The sequence below is a fragment of the Scyliorhinus torazame genome, chromosome 15 (genome assembly GCF_047496885.1).
Source record: "Scyliorhinus torazame isolate Kashiwa2021f chromosome 15, sScyTor2.1, whole genome shotgun sequence".
NCBI lineage: Eukaryota > Metazoa > Chordata > Chondrichthyes > Carcharhiniformes > Scyliorhinidae > Scyliorhinus > Scyliorhinus torazame.
Genome location: NC_092721.1, coordinates 153,086,757 through 153,106,778, shown reverse-complemented (window position 1 = coordinate 153,106,778; position 20,022 = coordinate 153,086,757). Strand labels below are relative to the sequence as shown.

The 20,022-nt window shown below is 47.8% G+C and overlaps 1 protein-coding gene across 3 annotated transcripts in view; it reads right to left on the bottom strand.

Moving 5' to 3' along the window:
- The window catches only part of LOC140391911 (microtubule-associated tumor suppressor candidate 2-like), a 766,862-nt gene that overhangs the window by 420,102 nt on the left and 326,738 nt on the right, over positions 1–20,022 (bottom strand). For all 3 annotated transcript variants that reach the window (XM_072476954.1, XM_072476953.1, XM_072476955.1), the window contains one exon: positions 11,447–11,693. In XM_072476954.1, coding sequence (XP_072333055.1) covers positions 11,447–11,693 — 247 coding nt within the window. The remainder of the gene's footprint in view (positions 1–11,446; positions 11,694–20,022) is intronic.

Sequence of the window (20,022 nt, the reverse complement as noted above, 5' to 3'; positions counted from 1 at the left end):
CCAAGTTCCAGGCCCGCGTGCGCATGGATGCCAACCTGCAGCGGTCACGCCGTACAACATGGCGCCGGCCGTCCGTGGGCCCGTCCCGCTAGCCGCAACCCCATAGGCCTCCACTGGCTATCCCCCACCAGTCCTACCCAAACCCTCGTGGAAGCCCCCCGGTCAGCGGCACGGATCCCAGCCGAGTGTGGCGGCACTGGGCATAGTCCGCGCCACCACGCCGGGTTCCCGACCGCTAAGTCCACACGTGTCCCGCGCCTTCGGGAACTCGGCCCATCGGGGCGGAGCATCACGGGAGGGCCAGCCGATGATGCGGCAACGCTTTTGCAATGGCAGTGCCGAGCGAAACGATTATGCCATTTCCGAGGGGGCGGAGCATGGCTGACCAGCGTGAAACCGGTGCCGGCCCCGATTTGAGCTTCGGAGTTGATTCTCCGCCTGATCGCTGATTACGATATCGGCGTTGGATAACAGAGAATCCTGCCCAGTGTCTCCCAAATAGAGAATCCAGCCCTATGTGTTTACAGATTACGTATTGGAAGTCTCAAGCCTAATGTGTTGCAAATTCCTGAGGTAAGCTGTGCTTTCAGCAAGAAGCATGAAGTGGAGTTTAGGAATTACCTCACATAAAGTAAAAAAAAATAGATGGTGAGTCATCAAGGGTCGTTTGATTGAATCTCATTCCAGCCAATTCAAAACTGGGATCAAGTAAATTGCAGCATTTGGCAAGCCTGTTCATCTCGCTGGAGAGATGTGAGGACTGAAAATGGAAAAATAATGGCTTCAAAAGATAGAAACAGATTAATAAGGGAACATTAGAAGAGCTTTATTATGATAATCTCATGGTTATTTGACCTTTTAAACTGTTCAAGCTGTGCTCTTACACTATGTCATTACTGTATCTGGAGTTCCTGTCAAAGCAGTTTGTAGTTTTCCCTTTTTATCCCCCATGTTATCTATTCATGTTCTAAAAATAATCCTTTAATTTAAAAGGAGCTGTGCTATTTCAGTGAACCCTAAAATAAATGAGTATTTAAGTTTCTGAAAACATTCATGACTTGAAAGTTAACAACATCTCTCTCTCCATTCCTACATCCCACTGGAAAGGATATTGAGACATCTCGATGGCACAAGGAATTCTCCCAAATAGATCTGGTGTACAGAAATCATTGCAGGAGGTGGCCAATTAGCTGAATGCTGTCTCCTCAGTTAATTGCCCACAGGGAAAAAAATGAAAAAAAAAAAATCTCCAGATGAAGGAACAATGCCAAGGTAAAGGACAATGACAGATTCCATATTAAAGGACAATCACAGGTTCTGTGGTAAAGGACAATGTCAGATGTCAAAGTAAATGATGATGACAGAAGTCAAGGTAAAGAACAAAATAGGTTCTGTAGTAAATGACAATGACAGGATCTGTGGTAAAGGACAATGACAGGATCCAAAGTAAAGGACAATGACAGATGCCAAAGTAAAGGACAGTGACAGATGCAAAGGTAAAGGACAATGATAGGTGCCCACGAAAAGCAAGCAGATGGCTCTACGATAGATGCAACAAGAACTCCACAGGTAGCAACTGTGCAAAGGTGCCTGAAAACCATAGAGTCCGCATCAACCTCCTAAATATGTGAATTTGTACCTCCAAGTTGATGGCTGCAACAGATATAGGAGCCGGGATTCTCCGAGCCTCCGCGCCGAAATCGCGCTCAGCGCAGGGGCGGAGAATGGGATCAGAAGCCCACGTTGAGCTCCGACGCCGGGACGCGATTCTCCGGCGACCGGAGAATTGGTGCCAGTCGCGCACACGCGTTCGACGCGGCGCCAGTCGGGGGCCGTTGAAAGAGGCCCCCGCGACGATTCTCCGCGGTCGACCGGCCGAGTTCCGCCAGCGTGGTTCCCATATGGTTACACCCGGCGGGCAATTGGACTCACAGCCGCGGTGGCCGTCCTGGTGGGGGGGCGGGGGTGATCAGACTCCGGGGGGGGGGCCTTCACGATGGCCAGGCCCGCGATCGGGGGTTACCGGCCGGCGGGCACTCTCGATCCGAGGGGGGGGGGCCTATCTTCTCCTGCGCCGGCCCGCTGTGTAGATCCGCCATGTTGCACGAGGGCCAATGCGAAAACGGCCGCCGCGCACAAGCGCGGACCCGCGACCAGAAATGCAGGGCCCCGTATCGGCAGCAGGAGCTGCGCGGCGCACGCCGGGGCCCTGCTATCCCTCTTGAAGTCGGAGAATCACTCCAGACTTTTTGAAAAAAGTCTGGAGTGATTCGCCCCTGCTTTCCGGCGAACGTTGGGACATAGCCCCATTTTCGGAGAATCCTGGCCAGGGTTCCTTTCACTCAGGAATGCAGTATGTGGTATCTAGATTTTAATACATACATGCTGTCTGCTCATCCTTTCACATCAGGTACAAAATGGGCTACTCATAGGGATTAGGTGCAGAAGTAGGTAATTCACCCCTTCGAGCCTGATCCACTGTTCAATCAGATCATGGCTGATCTCTTCTTGGTCTCAAAGCCATCTCCCTACTTGTTCCCTACATCCCTTTAACCCGTTGTTTTTAATCAGAAATGTTGTGTTCCCTGGTTCCTCCGATGATGAAGACACACACAGATCATACAATGATTTATTGTCAAACACGTGGAAAGGTAACTAACAGATCTATATACAAACAAAGTTATTCAAGTTCCTAGGGTGCTACTCGAAGCATGAATATTCTACTGTACGCCCTACTACCAACTGCCATGTCACGTCAGTCACATGATGCATGTCTGGCGCCACCCAATGGCTGGAGGTCATACCTATAATTACATATACTGATAAACAGCTTTATATATTTATACAGCTATCTGTATTTTTGTGTGTATGGATATCACCAAATACTAGCAAAACTTTTGTCACTACAGAGTTCCACCTTACAGAATGCTCTTACATCTTATCCCCAAGATGCTAATGGGCTAATGGCCAGTTTGGAAACAACTTGGTTGCAGGCTCTGTGTTCTGCAGAAGCTCTATAATTTGTTTTCCTCCTGGAACATCAACCCACATCAAGACTTGAAAGTCTCACTGCGGTGTAAGCAAGGTAAATAACAGGATTTTGTAATCTACAAAACAACAGACTTACAAACATACGAAATAGGAGCAGAAGTAGGCCATTCAGCCCCTCGAGCATGCTCCGCCATTTGATAAGATCATGGCAGATCTTGTGTTTCGAGTTCTACATTCTCATCTACCCCGATACCCTTTGATTCCCTTACCTAACAAGAATCTATCTCCTGTGCCTTAAAATATTCAATGACACTGCCTCACTGCCTTCTGAGGCAGAGTTCCAAAGTCGCACAATCCTCTGAGAGAAAAAGATTCTTCGAACTCCTGTCCTAAAAAGGTAGCCCCTAATTGTAAAGCAGTGGTCCTCAGTTCTGGACTCACCTACAAGAGACAACATCCTTTCTACATCCACCTCGTCAATACCTCAGCAATACCAAGACTTTTAGTTAAGTCGACAATATCATTTGCTTTTTATTTTCTTGATTATATTGTGTCTATTATATTTTGCAAGGTAGAATCTACAATATGCAGTTTAGCACCAATCAGAAAAGTCTCTGTCGCACTCAGTTGTCTTGAAAATTGCTCCAGGGTTCAACACAATACTTGACATGATATGTAATGAGAAAGACAGAGAAGTCACAAAGCAATATGTCCAAGTTCCTTTCATTTATGCTTCAAATTTACATAAGTCTTTAAATCATGTATTACAATACTGGTGTCTTCAAAGGCTGACTCCCCATAGTCCTCAAAAGTACTATACTCGCCTTCAGCAATGCTTATCTTCTCTGATCTTCTGCTTTTCATTATGGTACGTTTAAGTCTTTGCCATATATTCAATAGTTTGAAAGGAGAGAGAGAGTGTTACAAGACTCAGTTTGAAATTGGTCGAAATTAGAGAAAGCCCAGCCAATTTGTTGTGCACCAATGCATTTTACAATTGCTAATGATGACCATGGGAAGATGTGGCTGCAGATATTTTTGGAGGGATATTTCCCCTGTTCATTACTTATAGCTAAATAGTAAATGCATCGATTTGCAATTTATAATTTTACTACAAATCACAAACAGTAGTGATTTGTCCCATTGAATTGTAAGTAATTTACAGTCAGACTACGCTATTTAGTTGACTCAACCCACAATATTATTATCTGTGGACTACATTCTTACCTCTCCAAATCCACATACCACTTGAAAACCTCTAAGGATGGGAAGTTAATGCAATTATAATTTTGAATTCCTCTCTATTTGGAACAGGAAGATAATTTTCTTTGTCTTATTTATGAAACAACATGAAAACATCTGATAACCCCTTCACAACAATGCCTTGATGATCTTGGTGTGAATGATCAAGAAGAAGAAATTGAAAGAATTTTGTAAGGCTGTAGCTGACATCAATATATTAAGAAGCAAAAGTGAAGCCAATTCTTTTTTAATTAATGTTGGCTCTCAGCATAGTGGATCCATACTAATTGTGCAATCAATACTACCATAAAATATGCAATATTTTAAAAATGGCCCATAATAAAACATGAATATGTAGGATCTGAGTAAATGAATCCTCCGCTATCACCTTGTGCTTTAATTATCTCAATCTTATTAATTGCAGCACAGAAGCTGTTGGAAATGGCACTAAATCCAAATAAATATCCTCTCTCTGACATCACTTAGCCAACAGGTACTACCTACATGGAAGAGTGCAACCTGAAATATCTGATGGTGCTAATTAATAGGCTTAACATATTACCAAATAATCAGAGCTAATTGGATAACAGTCTCTGAAACTATACCTGATCAATGTTAAAGAAAGAATGAGGATTTATATTATTTTCTGTTCTCAGGACGTTCCAAAGTGTGCTGCTCCCATTTGAGGGAGTCAGTGTTTTTATGTAGGCAAGCGATTTGCAAAGTCTCGCTAAATTATCAGATTGCACATAGAACATCCAGAAATTTACAGAAAAAGCAGAATCTCCTACCATTAAATATCTGTCTTCGGTCCCTGCTCCAAATACTTGAGGTCACCCGAATCTTAGCTGCCAGTGTCCTAATATGCATCAAGTCCAATTCACCCGTCACCCAGACTAATATCAGTTCCCGGGCAGCAGTGTCTTGATTTTAAAATTCTCATAATTTGATTTCAAATCCCTCCATGGCTTCCCCCTCCCTATCCCTGTAATCTCATCCAGCCTCGCAAACCTCCACAGTGTCTACATTCCTCTAATTCTGGCTTCTTAGGCATTCCCAGTCATTTTCAATTCCAATTCGATAGGAATTTAAAAAGATGGAAGGAGGTTTGTGAGAAGCACAACACCAGCTAGAACTGGTTAGGCCCCTTTGGCCATGTTTGTGGTTTTCTTCCCTCATATCACCTTATGTGGCTGCGTGTCAAATATTTATACATAACGCTCCTGTGAAGGACCATGGGATGCTTTATTTTGAGGAACCAGCAGAGGCCCACAAAACATTTGCAGTGAAATTATCATCTTTATTGCAACAATACTTCTTTAAATCTACATCTCATGCCATTCTATCCTTCCTACGCCACTCCTCTCATGCTATTCCATCCCCAATTCTTTTCGGCTCTCTCATATAAGCCCCATCACTATACAACCCCTTCTTCTTACACGATTCCAGTCCTCATCCCACACCTCCCTCCCCCCATCTCAAGCTGTTCCATCCATTCCACCCTCTCCTGTTACACATCCAAACCCCCTGCAAATCGTCAAGTGCCCAGAACAAAGGCTGGGGGGGTGTTGAAAGCAAGAGCTCGTGACCAGTAAATGAGGTGCATGTGTCAGACTCCACTACCAAACCAAACCACTGACCAATCAGAAAATGCAGACAGGCAGGAACCGTGTGTTGTTATTATAAAAGCACTATACAAATGCAATTGTTGTTGTTATGAACAGCAAAAGTAAGAACACTCAAGCTACCGCACTATATGTGCATATAGTTCAGAATCCTGACAGGAAAGAGAAGAAAAAAAGTAACATTATCATAATCAAAGACTCTTTGGATGGTAGTGACCTGTAAGTAGAACTGTATTAGTGACTCACACTATTCAATCAGCAACCAGTGTTATGCTCCTACATTAATCATGCCTAGAAGCTGTGGCAGCTCACAGGAGACAATACAACATCATCTTGCCATCATGGTTTAGAAACAGCGACACTAGACCCCTACAACAGCAAAGTACTGAAGATGCTGGATATTCAGAATAACGTTTTAAAGCTGGAGATGTTCAGCAGATCTGGCAGCAGCTGAAGAAACCAAGTTAACGTTTCAGGTCAATAATGACTCTTCATTGCAACATGGAGTGCTCAAAAATCTAATCCTCTTTAAATGTGCAGATGAAAGGTAAGGTGAGGACAGCATAAATAAGAAAGTCTGTGATAGGGATGAAAAACAAGAGAGATTAAATGCCAAAAGGGATGACTGTAAAAGGCAAAAAGAAGTGGCAATAGGAGAGATAAAGAAACAAAAGGTGTGTCAAGAGGAGGTGCAAATGGAAAATCAGAAACACACCAACAGCTGCCATCCAACAAAAATGATCGGGGTTATGATCTGAAATTGTTGAACTCAATGACAAATCCAGAAGACTGTAAAATGTCTATTCGAAAGATGAGGTGCTGTTGCTTGAGTTTACACTGAGCTTTATTGGAAGTGTGGAAGGCAGAGGACAGAGAGGTTTGAGCGGCAGTGGAGCAGATAATTAAATGTGAGGTGATTGGAAGCTCAATGTATCTATTCACGCACAGGAATTGCAAAATCTCTACTTTTACCTCCATCCTTCTTACTGTGCAAGACTCTAAATACACCTTCCAGGTTACACATCAATTTACTTACTTACATTTCTTTCAGTTTAGTACAGTTTAGCGTTCGCTGCTCATGAGGCAGTCTGCCGCACAACGGGGAGATCAAACGCAGACTGGGTGACAGGTATGCAAAACGTCTCTGTTCGGTTTGCAAGGGTGACCCTTGAGCTTCCAGTGGCCTCTCATTTTACTTCACTGCTCCACTCCCACGCTGACCATGTCCTCAGCCTCCTACACGTTTCCAATGATGCTCACCATAAGCTCGAGGAACAGCACCTTCATCTTTTAATAAAGCACGTTGCAGCCTTCTGGACTTAATACTGAATTCAACCATTTCGAATCATAATCTCGATTTTTCTTTTGAGTGCCAGCTGTTACTGATTCTGTATTTTCCAGTTCACACCTCCTCCAGACACATCTTTTCTTTCTTGTCCTATTTCCATTGTCCTTTTGCCTTTACCGTTCACCATGATCCCTTTTGTCATTTGATCACTGCTGCCATTTACCCTATCATGGAACTTCCTGTCTGCTCTCTCCTCCTGTCCTCCTGCTCCAAGTAGATTTGTAAAGTATTGGATCTCTGAGCACTCTCAGTTCTGTGGAAGGGTCACTGACCTAAAACATCTGAATCTTCCTGAACACAAGGAAGTGGGGTTTGAGGTGAGACTGTGAGAGACTGTGAGCAAAATATAAAGGTAGCGCTTTGGGCTGGCTCCCAACATGATCCTGCCTCTCATCACTCTTGCCAAAGACAGGGTAAATGTGCCAAGCGTTACCTGCCCAGTGCAACGGGTAGTCAATTGGCTAATTAAGGGGCCTGGTTCCTGATGCCGCCAGGATTTTCCAGACCTCAGATGAGCCTCCCGGTGAAGCCGCGCCTGGCAGGTACCGAGATGGGGTCATCCATAAACAGGCCAAAGGACCATCTGTTGGAAGCAGTTCAGAGGACGTTTGGTAGAGTGATACCTGGAATGTGTGGGTTCCCGACTAATGAAGAAAGGTTGGACTGGCTGGGCTTGTTTCCATTGGAGTTTAGAGGAGTGAGAGGTAACTTGATTGAAGTATATAAGATCCAATGATCGTGAGAAGATGGACATGGAAAGGATGTTTCCTCTTGTGGGTTTGTCCAGAACTAGAGGGTACTATTTTAAAATTATGCCCTTTTAGGACAGAGATGAGAAGAAATGTTTTCTCTCAGAGGGTTGTGAGACTATGGAACTCGCTGCCCGTTGACTGCGCACTCCCACTGCGGGTTTCACGGCAGCGAGAGCTGCATTCAATGGAAAACCCTGTTGATAACAGCGGGGCCAGAAGATCCCGCCGCCGGTCAATGGCGGGCCACCTTGTTTTGCGGCAGTTTGCGTGGTAAGTCCCACTCTCTATCTCGGGGGGGTGGGGGGTCATTGTATATTTTAACGGTGGCGGTAGATAGATATTTGTTAGGCAAGGGAATCAAAGGTTATTGGAGGTAGATGAGAATGTAGAACTTGAAACATATACAGATCAACCATGATCTTACCAAATAGCGGAGCAGGCTCAAAGGGCCAATGGCCTACTTCTGCTCCATTTTGTATGTCTGAATCTTCGTATACCCATCCTTGAATCACAGGGATAAAAAAAACTAGGGCTTCCGTTATAAACCATCCAGTGCAGAATACTTCCCCCCCCCCCACCAACAATTACGGCCCAGCAGTTATGGCCTTCTTTATTTTTGCAGATCATTTCAGTCACTGCCTCCAATTTGAGATGCCATTTCACTTCCCTACCTATATCAGCAGCACTCACCCTTCCCAGTGGAGCTGACAGCCATTCACAGCTTCAGTCCCTGGGAACGTAGTCTGTTAATTGGCTGCCTTTCATAGAATCATAGATTCATAGAAATTACAGTGCAGAAGGAGGCCATTCGGCCCATTGAGTCTGCACCGGCACCTGGAAAGAGCATCCCACTTAACCCCACACCTCCAACCTATCCCTGCAACCCCATCTAACATAAGGGCAATTTGGCATGGCCAATCCACCTAACCTGCACATCTTTGGGCTGTGGGAGGAAATTGGAGCACCCGGAGAAACCCACGCATACACGGGGAGAACGTGCAGACTCCTCACAGACACTGACCCAAGTGGCTGCAATGGCATGCAGCCAGTCAACACCATTGAGGTCAAGACTTGTTATTGATTCAACAGCAGAAACATTTTAGAATTGGTAATATTTCACTTGTTAAATCTGTTTCTCTGTTCACAGATGCTGTCAGACCTGCTCAGTATTTCCAGCATTTTCTGTTTTTATTTGATAATAGACCCCTGTTAGTTCAACAAGTTAATCCAGTGAGTTTCTCAGCCATACCAAGCAGAACATTTTAAGGTTCAATCCTCAAGTTTATGCTGATTTTTAAATTTAGCAATGGAAATAAGATAAACTCATCAAAACTGCAGCACAGAAGGCATTAATTCAGCTCACTATGCTGTTGTTAACTCTTTAAAATGAACCATCGACTCTAGTTAAACATATGTGGGTGTGGGTGTATATCGTGTGTATTTCTGCAGGGATGTATGTATGTATGTACATCTCTGCATGTGTCTGTTCATCTGTTTGTGCGTATGTGTCTGAGAGTATCTATGTGTGTGTATATCTGTATGTGTGCATGTGTGCCTGTTTGTATAAAACTATCTGTGTATATATTATATGTATGTATTGCGTGTGTGAACCTGTGTGTTAAGACGTACTTTTTCTATCGGTGTGCATCTCTGTGTATATTTATCTGTGTTGGCATATCTTTGTGTATCCCTGTGAGTGAGTGCATGTCCCACAATATTGTGTAACAGCAGGAACAGCATGCCGTGACAGACAAACCACTTACTAACAATGTGTTAAGTCTCATATGTCAACAACGAACTCTTGGTATTGGCCATTACACCTTGAAACGAGAGGCTGCTTGGTGCCACAGAACCTTACCCCAATAAAGAGCCAAATCCTTCAGGAGAGAAGGCACAGTGACAACTGGGAAAAGAAAGGAAAAAAAGTGAAAAATATTGAAGAAACTAACAAGAAAAATGAAGAGATATATGAAATGACAATATCAAAGAACATAGAAGAAAGTAAAGTATTCCATTAAGTACAGAATTAACAGAAGGAGAATTAAGACAGAGATAGGGCCGCTAAAGGATGAATAAGATAAACTCACAAGAGGGGGTACAGAATTTGCAGTGATACTGATGGGCAGGTGTCCATACCACCTGAAACTGCAGTGGAAATATAGTGAGTAAGGTTTTGCCTGCCTCGTATAATGAATGGTGAATTGGGAGATAACACCCATTCCAGCCTGGAAAGGTTAAGACACAAAGAATTCAAAACTATTATCACTTGCGTAGCCACTGGCAGTTCCATCCCTATCCTGTTTTGAGGTTGCAGGTCTGAGCATCTCTTCAAAGATCCTGGGTGAATAAGGCCTCCTGTTGAGAAACCTCGCCTCCTCCATCTATGGGCATCTTGTCCTCTTCTTTGTGGCCTCTGCTCCATCACCCTCTCGTACTGCAGGTCATGTGGCGTGTACTACAACTCATGACAAGGAGCAAGTGGTCTGACCAGAACCCTTGAAGTCAAAACAAAGCCTTTTTCCCCACCAATGTTAAATAACTCAAAAACGTCTCCATACTCGGACAGAGCCAGTTGAAATTAATCAGCAACTAACCTGACAGCATTGATGCTCCTTTTAAATGGTGCTGCTGGGGTGCTCCGCCCCACTGAATGCATGTTTTGTACATTACGTGCTTAAGAGCTGGAGTGACAAGGTCAAAGCTGGCAACACCGGCATCAAATCAGCATTACTGATGTCATGATCTGCTCACTCTACAATCTTCCGGCATGGGCTCCTAACAACCACATTACTGACATCCCCAAATGGCTTCTGGCACGATTCACACACATATTAGACCAAAATGGCACTGGTAGTACTGATTTGGGTGCCACATAGCCAGCTTTTTGAGAGCTATGCTCCTATTTATAAGGCCAATTAGATTTTATAGACTTTTCAACAGGTTTGCCAACTTTATAATTATTCTATGCCCTCTCGAAGTACGTTACTGTCCTCCTCACCATTTATTACATTTTGTGTCACCTATAAACATTGAAATTATACTCTGTACATCCACATTCAGGTTGCAAATTTATATCCAAACAGTTTTCCAGTAGCTCCATCCAGTCTGAAAAGCAACCTTCACTATCACTTTCTACTGTCCATTAGCCAGTTTCATCTTTATGCAGCCATTGGTCCTTTCATACCTCGAGCTTTAATTTTGAATACATGTCTATTACATGGTACTTTATTGAGTGCATTTTAAACATCTAGATATGCACACCAACTCAATAGCTGAGTCAACCCTCTCCATTTCTTCAAATAACTCAATCCTGACTATGTATTGTAAATTTTATTAATTTGATGGAATCTAATCTCCCTTACAGCTGCCAACTCTAGGTGTTATGATAAAAAGATCCGCAACAATTTTGTGTGCAAAAATGGTTGGAGGCATGGACCTTCGTATCCAATTAGCTCGCTGATCTAATACCACAATTACTAATCATTTACCTGCAATTTCCTGGCCAGCTTGCCCTTGAATGTGAAGTGCGGTGGAATTTATCGCTGTTCTTTGGCTCTGGAATGCAAGTCTGCTTTTTGCTGAAGGAAGCCTCGAGATAGCACCGAGACCTAATGGTGGCCTGAGAGTCTTGGGTAGTCTACAAACAGCTGGATATGGTGCCGGACTCGAGCACTCTTCAGGAACTGAAGCCACATTCTGTACAGGACCAATTTGACCAGGAGCAAGGGGTTCTGTCTAAAAATATGCAAGAAAGAAAGAAAGAATGTTTTACTTAATCAATTATCACAAAACTTCCACAATTATATCAGTTTAGGTAAACACACAAACTGGTGCAGTTTTTATCGTGTGACCAACCCGTCTGACTATATCAATGAACAGACTATCCAATAATGTTCCTGAGACATACAAACCATTGACATTAAAGTAAATTTTTAATAACATATATGATATATTTTTATCTGAAAGGTTGTCAGTTTACATCATTTTACTTTTATCTTATTTTGCATCTACCAGGGTCAATACTTATAAGCACTTTAGGATAAGTGTCAGCTATGGCTCAATTGATAGCATGCTTTTGTCTCGTAGTCTCCAGGCTCAAATCCTACTCCAGGGCTTGAGAACATCGTTCAAGGCTTGAGTGCTGCTGTCGGAGGTGCTATCTTTTGGGTGAGACGTTAATCTGAGGCAGCACCTGCTGTTCTGGTGGGTATAAAATGTTCCATGGCACTATTTTGAAAAAGGGCAACTAGGTTATCCCTTATGTCCTGACCAATCCGCCAATGAACATCACAAAAAAAAGGGCCATCATTTTACGTTCCCGTGTTCCCCACCCCCAAGTGGGTTCTGAGGTAGGGATAGAATGTGAAATTGTGAAATTGCACAAAGGAAATTTCCTCCCTTTCCCACTGTGATGAATGTAAGAAATTGCCATATTTTACATTTTTTGCAGGAATTTTATTAAAACCTGGGTTATGATGCATATAGACAGTATGTCTGCTAAAGCTGTGATTAAGAGGTCCTAAAGGTGAGATAATCAATAATTTTGCAGGTGATGTGTTCTGCTGATAGATTTGAGAACCATTTACTTGTTTACAGCTAGATAGCTAATGAAGTATTTGGCACGAGCTAACGGTCACGCTGCGCCGGAAAAGTAACTCGCCGAGGTACAGCGTGACCGATGAAAAGCCGGGAGACCCCACTCCCAGGATCTACCTGGCTCGCCATGCCTTGCAAGATCCAACACAATCTTGTGAGATGTTACGATGCGAATCCCGCTGCAAATCTGCATATTAGAGCAAGGCAGTTAACCTTTCTTGAATGTGCAAATTCCCGAAGTACCGGAGGCTTTGGGATTCATCCCCTGCACCTCACAGACCTCGGGTGAGTGCCGTGCAGCACAGGTCCTCACAAATGGGGACCAGATGGGATGGCACTTGTGTGGGTCTCCTGGGGGATGAGAGGACCCCAGCTGCATACCCTCTGGGCAAGCTAGTACCCTGGCACTGCTGGTGCCTGGCATCACCAGTCTGGCACCCTGTCAGTGCCACCCGAGTGCCAGCCTGGCAGTCCCATATTGCCCAGGTGGCAGTGCCAGCTGGCATGGGTACTGACAGGGTGCCAGGTTGGCACTGCCAAGGCGGTGCCTGGCATGGGTGGCTGGGGGTTGCCCGATCTCTCGCTACACTGGGGAGTTCAGGCAAAGCAGAGCTCCCCACTGTACAAAACAGGGCTATGTGCAGCTTCGGCCACGCATTTCCCATTCAGGCCCCTTATACAGCGCGAGTCGCATTGAATAGACGTGTTTCTCGGCACTGCGAGCGCCGGGTAACACGCGGCTAAACACGCTCGCTAGGGGACTTTGTTCACTTTTGGGAGAATTGTGCCCATCCTTTACATTTAAAGGATAACTGGGGTGAAATCATTTATATGGTGTCCTGGCTAAACATGTCATGGAACATCTTGTGAGAGGAGACAAAAGAATGCCTTGAGGTTTGGGTACCGATGATGTAATTAAGGGGAGGAGCCAGGTCAGTCTGAAAAGTTAGTTCTTCATAGGATTTTAATCTGAAAAGAGGTATTTCCATTTTGGTCCTGAAACTTTCTCCCTTCAAAGATTCTGCAAGTAGAAACCTGGTTGTTAACTTTATTCAGGAGTGACATTTGAACTATATTGGTTTACTTAATTTAAATATTGTGGCAGGTTTAGAAAATAAGTTAAGGGTTTCTTCTTTCACTTAAGTATTGTAACTATTAACTGTAAAGCTATTTCTCTTGTTAATGTGGTTAATACTGGGTTAAATTAAAGTTTGTTTTAACATAAAAGATACCTATTGGTCAGTGTTATCACTCCTGTGGTACTGTAACCTTTCCTCATAGTTTTACAAATTGAAAAGAGTTAAGCTCTCGTCCGGGATCCCAACACCACTCACCCCAAACTGGTACCGTTTTTACGGTTGCCTTTTCCTAATTAAGGCCTTTAAATGCCCACTTAAGGCTCTTTTAATTCCCAGCTGAATTTTTGGTTAGTGACGGATGACAGCTGAGTGTGGGGGGAGGCCAGAAATAAAGGGAGCTGGATCCTGGGCGGCAAGTGCAGAAATACCTCTCCATCAGGAGTCCCCTTCCAACGGGGTACCCACCACTTTTGGCTCAATAACCTATGTAGCTGTCTTCCCCCTCCCCAGCCTACTCTCCAAGACCTCAATCGCTCCCCTCGGCTCCCTCCTGACCCTCCCTACCCTCACCGCCTGGATACCTGACACATTTTTTCTCCAGTGCCCTGGACCTAGGCTCAGCAGGCTTCTTGCAGTGCTTTTTGTCTCAAAGATATTTCGGTCTTATTTTCCGAAGAGTCTGAACCTGGACTTTATTTGTCTCAAGGTTCCAGAATTCTCTATTCTGCTCCTTTATTTTGCATTGCGCAATGCAAAATGGTCAGACCAATCTCCACTTAAAAACCTTGTTCATTTAAGAACTGGGTTCTAAAAATAAGCACTTGAGTCAGAAGTTGGATTTTAAATTAGCGAACGTACCAAAAGTGTGGCACCACAAGAGCCGCAAGCAGGAAAACATGCAATCTTTCAATGAGAAGTTTGGTTGAAAATGCCACGGCTCAACCAAATCTGCAAGCTGACTGGTGGTTTACCAATGGATGCTGTCTGATTATCAAGTACTGCTCTTTACAGTTGGCGAGCAACACTATCAATTGTATGTTGTTCCCCGGAGACAGATTCCCTCCCAGCTCTGGATGTCAGTGAGGATTTCATCACATGGTGGAGCTTCCTGGTCTAGCCACTTAATGATCCACGAGTGGACTACATTCTGATTGCCAGGGTGCAGTGCAAACAAGGGGCTTTTTTGAGTTTTCCAACAGTAAGGTGGGACCAGTTGCAGTTAGGAACCTGGATGAAGACCTTCTGGTTGAAGAAGCGGCCTGTCAAGGATCTTCCCCAAGCCATGGCATTCAGGTCCCACCTCCAGCGTCCCCAACCAATCAGGGAGGAGAGGAACGTGCTCCAGATTCCCAAATAATCCCAGAAGGTTTACAGCACAGAAAGAGGCCATTGTGTCCGTAACGGCTGAAAAACAAGCCACCTAGCCTGACCCCACTTTCCAGCATTTGGTCCACAGCTCTGCAGGTTGCAGCAATGGGGGTGCACATCCAAGCACCTTTAAGGTGAGATGATGTTTTCTACCTCTGTCACTCATTCAGACAGCAAGTACTAGACCCCTATCACTGGCTGGTGGAGAAGGTTTTCCTCATCTCTTCTAACCCTTCCACCAATCACTTTAAATCTGTACCTCATAGTCACTGACGGCCTTTCCCATCGACTCTATTCAGACCCCTCACACTTCTGTACATCTCAATCAAATTTCCCAAGCCTCTTCTGTTCCACAGGTGCACAGTGGTCAGCACTGCTGCCTCACAGCGCCAGGGACACGGGTTCAATTCCGATCTCAGGAGATGTGTGGAGTTTGCACGTTCTCCCCATGTCTGCGTGAGTTTACTCCGGGTGCTCCGGTTTTCTCCCACATGCTAAATTGCCCATTATTGTCCAAAATGTTTGGTGGGGTTACAGGGGCAGTGTGCTCTTTCAGAGGGTCGCAGCAGGCTCAATGGGCCAAATGGCCTCCTTCTGCACTGTAAGGATTCTATGATTCTAACCCCAGCCTATCCAATCTTTTCTCATAGCTTCAATTTCCCAGTCCTGGCAGTGATCTGTAGTGATCTGTACATCTGTACATACATCTGCACATACACCAGGGACTGCAGACAGATGTAACAGCCACAGCATCACTAGAGGGCATCAGAGACAGGTATAAAGGGTCCAGCCCAAGGCAGGATCCGCCTCTTTCAGAAGCACAGGACTAGTGAGCAGCAGCAGACAGAGACAGCTCAGCATAGGCAGTTACCTCAGCTTCACTGGTCATACCTCTTGACTGTATTATATCTAGTTAAGCTCTGGAAACAGAACAAACCTACTCAATAAAGTATTTGTGTTAACTGGAAGTCCACAATCTTTATTCAGACTTAGAGAATAACATAGCATCCTCGTAAATCTCCTCTGCACCCTCTCTAGTGCAATCACATCCTTCCTGTAACAAAGTTACCAGAACTGCACACAATACTCGCATTGCGGTCTAGCTAATGTTCTAAATAGTTCCAGCATAACCACCCTGCTCTTACATTCTATGTCTCAGCTAATAAAGAATTCCATATGCCTCCTTATCCACCTTATTAGCCTGCCTTCAGGGGACCGGTGGACATTCCTCCAAGGTCCCTTACTTTCTCTACATCTCTCAGAATGCTACCATTCACTGTGCATTCTTTTGCCTTGTTTGAGTTTCCCAAATGCATCACCTCACACTTCACTGGGTTGAATTCCATTTGCTGCTTTTCTGCCCACCTGACCAGTTCATTGATACCTTCCAGCAGTCTACAGTCCTCACTATCTACCGCGTCACCAATTTTTGAGTTGTCTGTAAACCTCTTGATCATTCCCCCTACATTTAAGTCCAATTATTAATATAGACCACATAAAGCTTAGGCCCGAGTACTGAGCCCTGCAGAATGCCATTGCAAACAGCCTTCCGATCGCAAAAGCACCTGCCAATAATTACCCTTTGTTTCCTGTTACTGAGCCAATTTGTGCCCAGTTTGCTACATTCCCCTGGATCAAATTGGCTTTTAGATTTTTAATCAGTATGCCATGTGAGATCTTGTCAAAAGCCTTGCGAAAATCCAAGCAGACCCTCATCAATCCTCCTTGTCACTTTCTAAAAAGGTGAAATCAGGGGCGAAATTCTCCGTTATCGGCGGAAACTCCGCCGATCGGCGCAAAAAACGGCGCAAATCCCACTTGCGTCACGTCATAAAAATGGGCCGATAGTCTGCGGCCCGAAATGGGCTAGCAGCGACGTAACGGGATCCGCGCTTGCGCAGTGGTTCACGCCGTGCAGCGTCATACGCGCTGCACGGCGTGACGGCTCATAAGGCCGCGCAGCTCCCCCCCCCACCCGACCGGAACAGCCGACCGCAACACCCGACTTGATGGCTGGCCGTCGCTCAGCCCCGAGGTTCGAGTCACGCGATGTGGAGGCGCTCCTGGATGCGGTGGAGCAGAGGAGGGACGCCCTGTATCCCGGGCACGGCCGCAGAGTTGCCCCACGCCACAGCCGGCGTCTGTGGAGGGAGGTGGCAGAGGCCGTCACCGCTGTGGCCCTAACACCACGGACAGGCACCCAGTGCCACAAGAAGGTGAACGACCTCGTCAGAGCAGGCAGGGTGAGCGTCCCCCATATCCCCTCTCCCCCAAATCCCCCCCTCCCCCATATCCCCCCCTCCCCCATATCCCCCCCTCCCCCATATCCCCCATATCCCCCCTCCCCCATATCCCCCTCCCCCATATCCCCCCTCCCCCATATCCCCCATATCCCCCTCCCCCATATCCCCCCCTCCCCCATATACCCCCTCCCACATATCCCCCATATTCCCCCTCCCCCATATCCCCCCTCCCCCATATTCCCCCCTCCCCCATATTCCCCATATCCCCCCCTCCCCCATATCCCCCCTCCCCCATATCCCCCCTCCCACATATCCCCCCTCCCCCATATCCCCCCTCCCCCATATCCCCCATATCCCCCATATTCCACCCTCCCCCATATCCCCCTCCCCCATATCCCCCCTCCCCATATCCCCCATATCCCCCCTCCCCCATATTCCCCATATCCCCCCCTCCCCCATATCCCCCCTCCCACATATCCCCCCTCCCCCATATCCCCCATATTCCCCCCTCCCCCATATTCCCCCCTCCCCCATATCCCCCCTCCCCATATCCCCCCTCCCACATATCCCCCCTCCCCATATCTCCCATATCCCCCCTCCCCCATATCCCCCATCCCCCATATCCCCCATCCACCATATCCCCCATATTCCCCCCTCCCCCATATCCCCCATATCCCCCCTCCCCCATATCCCCCCTGCCCCATATCCCCCCCTCCCCCATATCCCCCATATCCCCAAGTGAATCCAGCCCTAACCTTAACCTCTGCAATGCACGCGCAACCGATGGCGTGCATTCATATACCTGCCTAACACTGTTGCCTTTTACCCCTGCCACCACCCCCCCCCCCCCCCCCCCCCAGGAGAAGCGCGCACACAACAATAGGGAGCATGTGAGGACTGGAGGAGGGCCCGCTGATGAGAGGCCACTGACCGTACACGAGGAAAGGGCCCTGGAACTGGCTGGCGGACCTGAGGACCGGGAGGTTGCTGATGCAGAGGTCGGGGCCCCACGAGCAAGTGAGCCAGCAACAGCCCGTCCCCATATCCCCCCTCCCCTATATCCCCCTCTCCCGTATCACCTGATCACTGCCTGATGTCTAACCATGCATGCTTCATTGTGTATCGCAGGACCAAACGTCCAGGCACCCATCCCCGCAGATGCAGACCGCCCGCAGGATGCCCCTCGGAGACCACGGGAGACGGAGAGACCCGAACCCTCCAGCATGCGACGCCCGCAGGATGCCCCTCGGAGACCACGGGAGACGGAGAGACCCGAACCCTCCAGCATGCGACGCCCGCAGGATGCCCCTCGGAGACCACGGGAGACGGAGAGACCCGAACCCTCCAGCATGCGACGCCCGCAGGATGCCCCTCGGAGACCACGGGAGACGGAGAGACCCGAACCCTCCAGCATGCGACGCCCGCAGGATGCCCCTCGGAGACCACGGGAGACGGAGAGACCCGAACCCTCCAGCATGCGACGCCCGCAGGATGCCCCTCGGAGACCACGGGAGACGGAGAGACCTGGAGCAACAGGGAGACGACACCCCCGTCACGTGCGGGAGCGACCACCCAGCGATGAGGGGGGCAGCCACAGGCCCCCGTCACATCCGAGCCAGGACACCACTACCCAGGACACCACTATCCAGGACACCCCTACCCGGGACACCACTACCCAGGACACCCCTACCCGGGACACCCCTACCCGGGACACCACTACCCGGGACAGCACTACCCGGGACAGCACTACCCGGGACAGCACTACCCAGGACACCCCTACCCGGGAAGACAAAATACCGGACAGTGACTCAGAGTGGATGGGTGGAGACGAACCCCCACCCCAAAGTGCCATGGACTCAGAGTGGGACGAAGAGCACGACACAACGCCACTGCTGTCACCAACACCCTCCACCATCGCAGAAACACTCACCACGGTTGGGCACTTTAGTGATGAGGCGTCTGGTACACTCACTGGTGCGCACAACACAGCCGTCCCGGTACAGCAGGTGGAGGTAGGAGCAGCAGAGGGACCGGGCGGTCGGAGGGCAGCCCAGGCCAAGCGAACATCTGCCGCCCAGATGGATCCCGGGTTCCTGCAGTTACCACACCCACACATAGATCCGATGCAACCACCGACACGGAGACGAGCGAATAGGGTGACGGGTGGCTTGCGGCGGCTGCGGTCGCAGGTGGAGGAGTCCACCCGCGTCCAGGAGCTGGGAGTGGTCCCGGTCATGCGTGCCACCCAGGCTGACACCGCACGGGTGGCGTCCGCGGTGGAGGCAATGGGTGCGACGGTGTCAGACATGGGGAACGGTTTGCGATGCCTGGGGCCTTCCGTGCAGGCGGCGTCTGTGGCCCAGGAAATGGCTGCCCTCTCACAGGAGGCCATGAGCCAGTGCCAGCGCCAGATGGCAGAGGCGCTCAACGCCAGAGCCCAGTCTCAGCAGGCCATGGCCCAGTCTCAGCAGGCCATAGCCCAGTCTCTGCAGGCCATGGCCCAGTCTCTGCAGGCCATGGCCCAGTCTCAGCAGGCCATCGCTGAGGGCATCGGCGCCAGTGGCCATGTGCGAGCTGGCGTCGCACTGTCGCAGACAGGGTTCGACAACCCCCTGGGCTCCATGGCTGCAAACCTGCAGACCCCTGTCGATACCAGCACGGGCCTCCAGGACTGGCAGCGCCAGATGTCGGGGGCGCGTCGGATGGCCAGTCCGTTCGCATCCCCCACCCATGTAGAGGCCTGGGGGCCATCGGGCACCCCGAGGGAGGAGGAGGTGG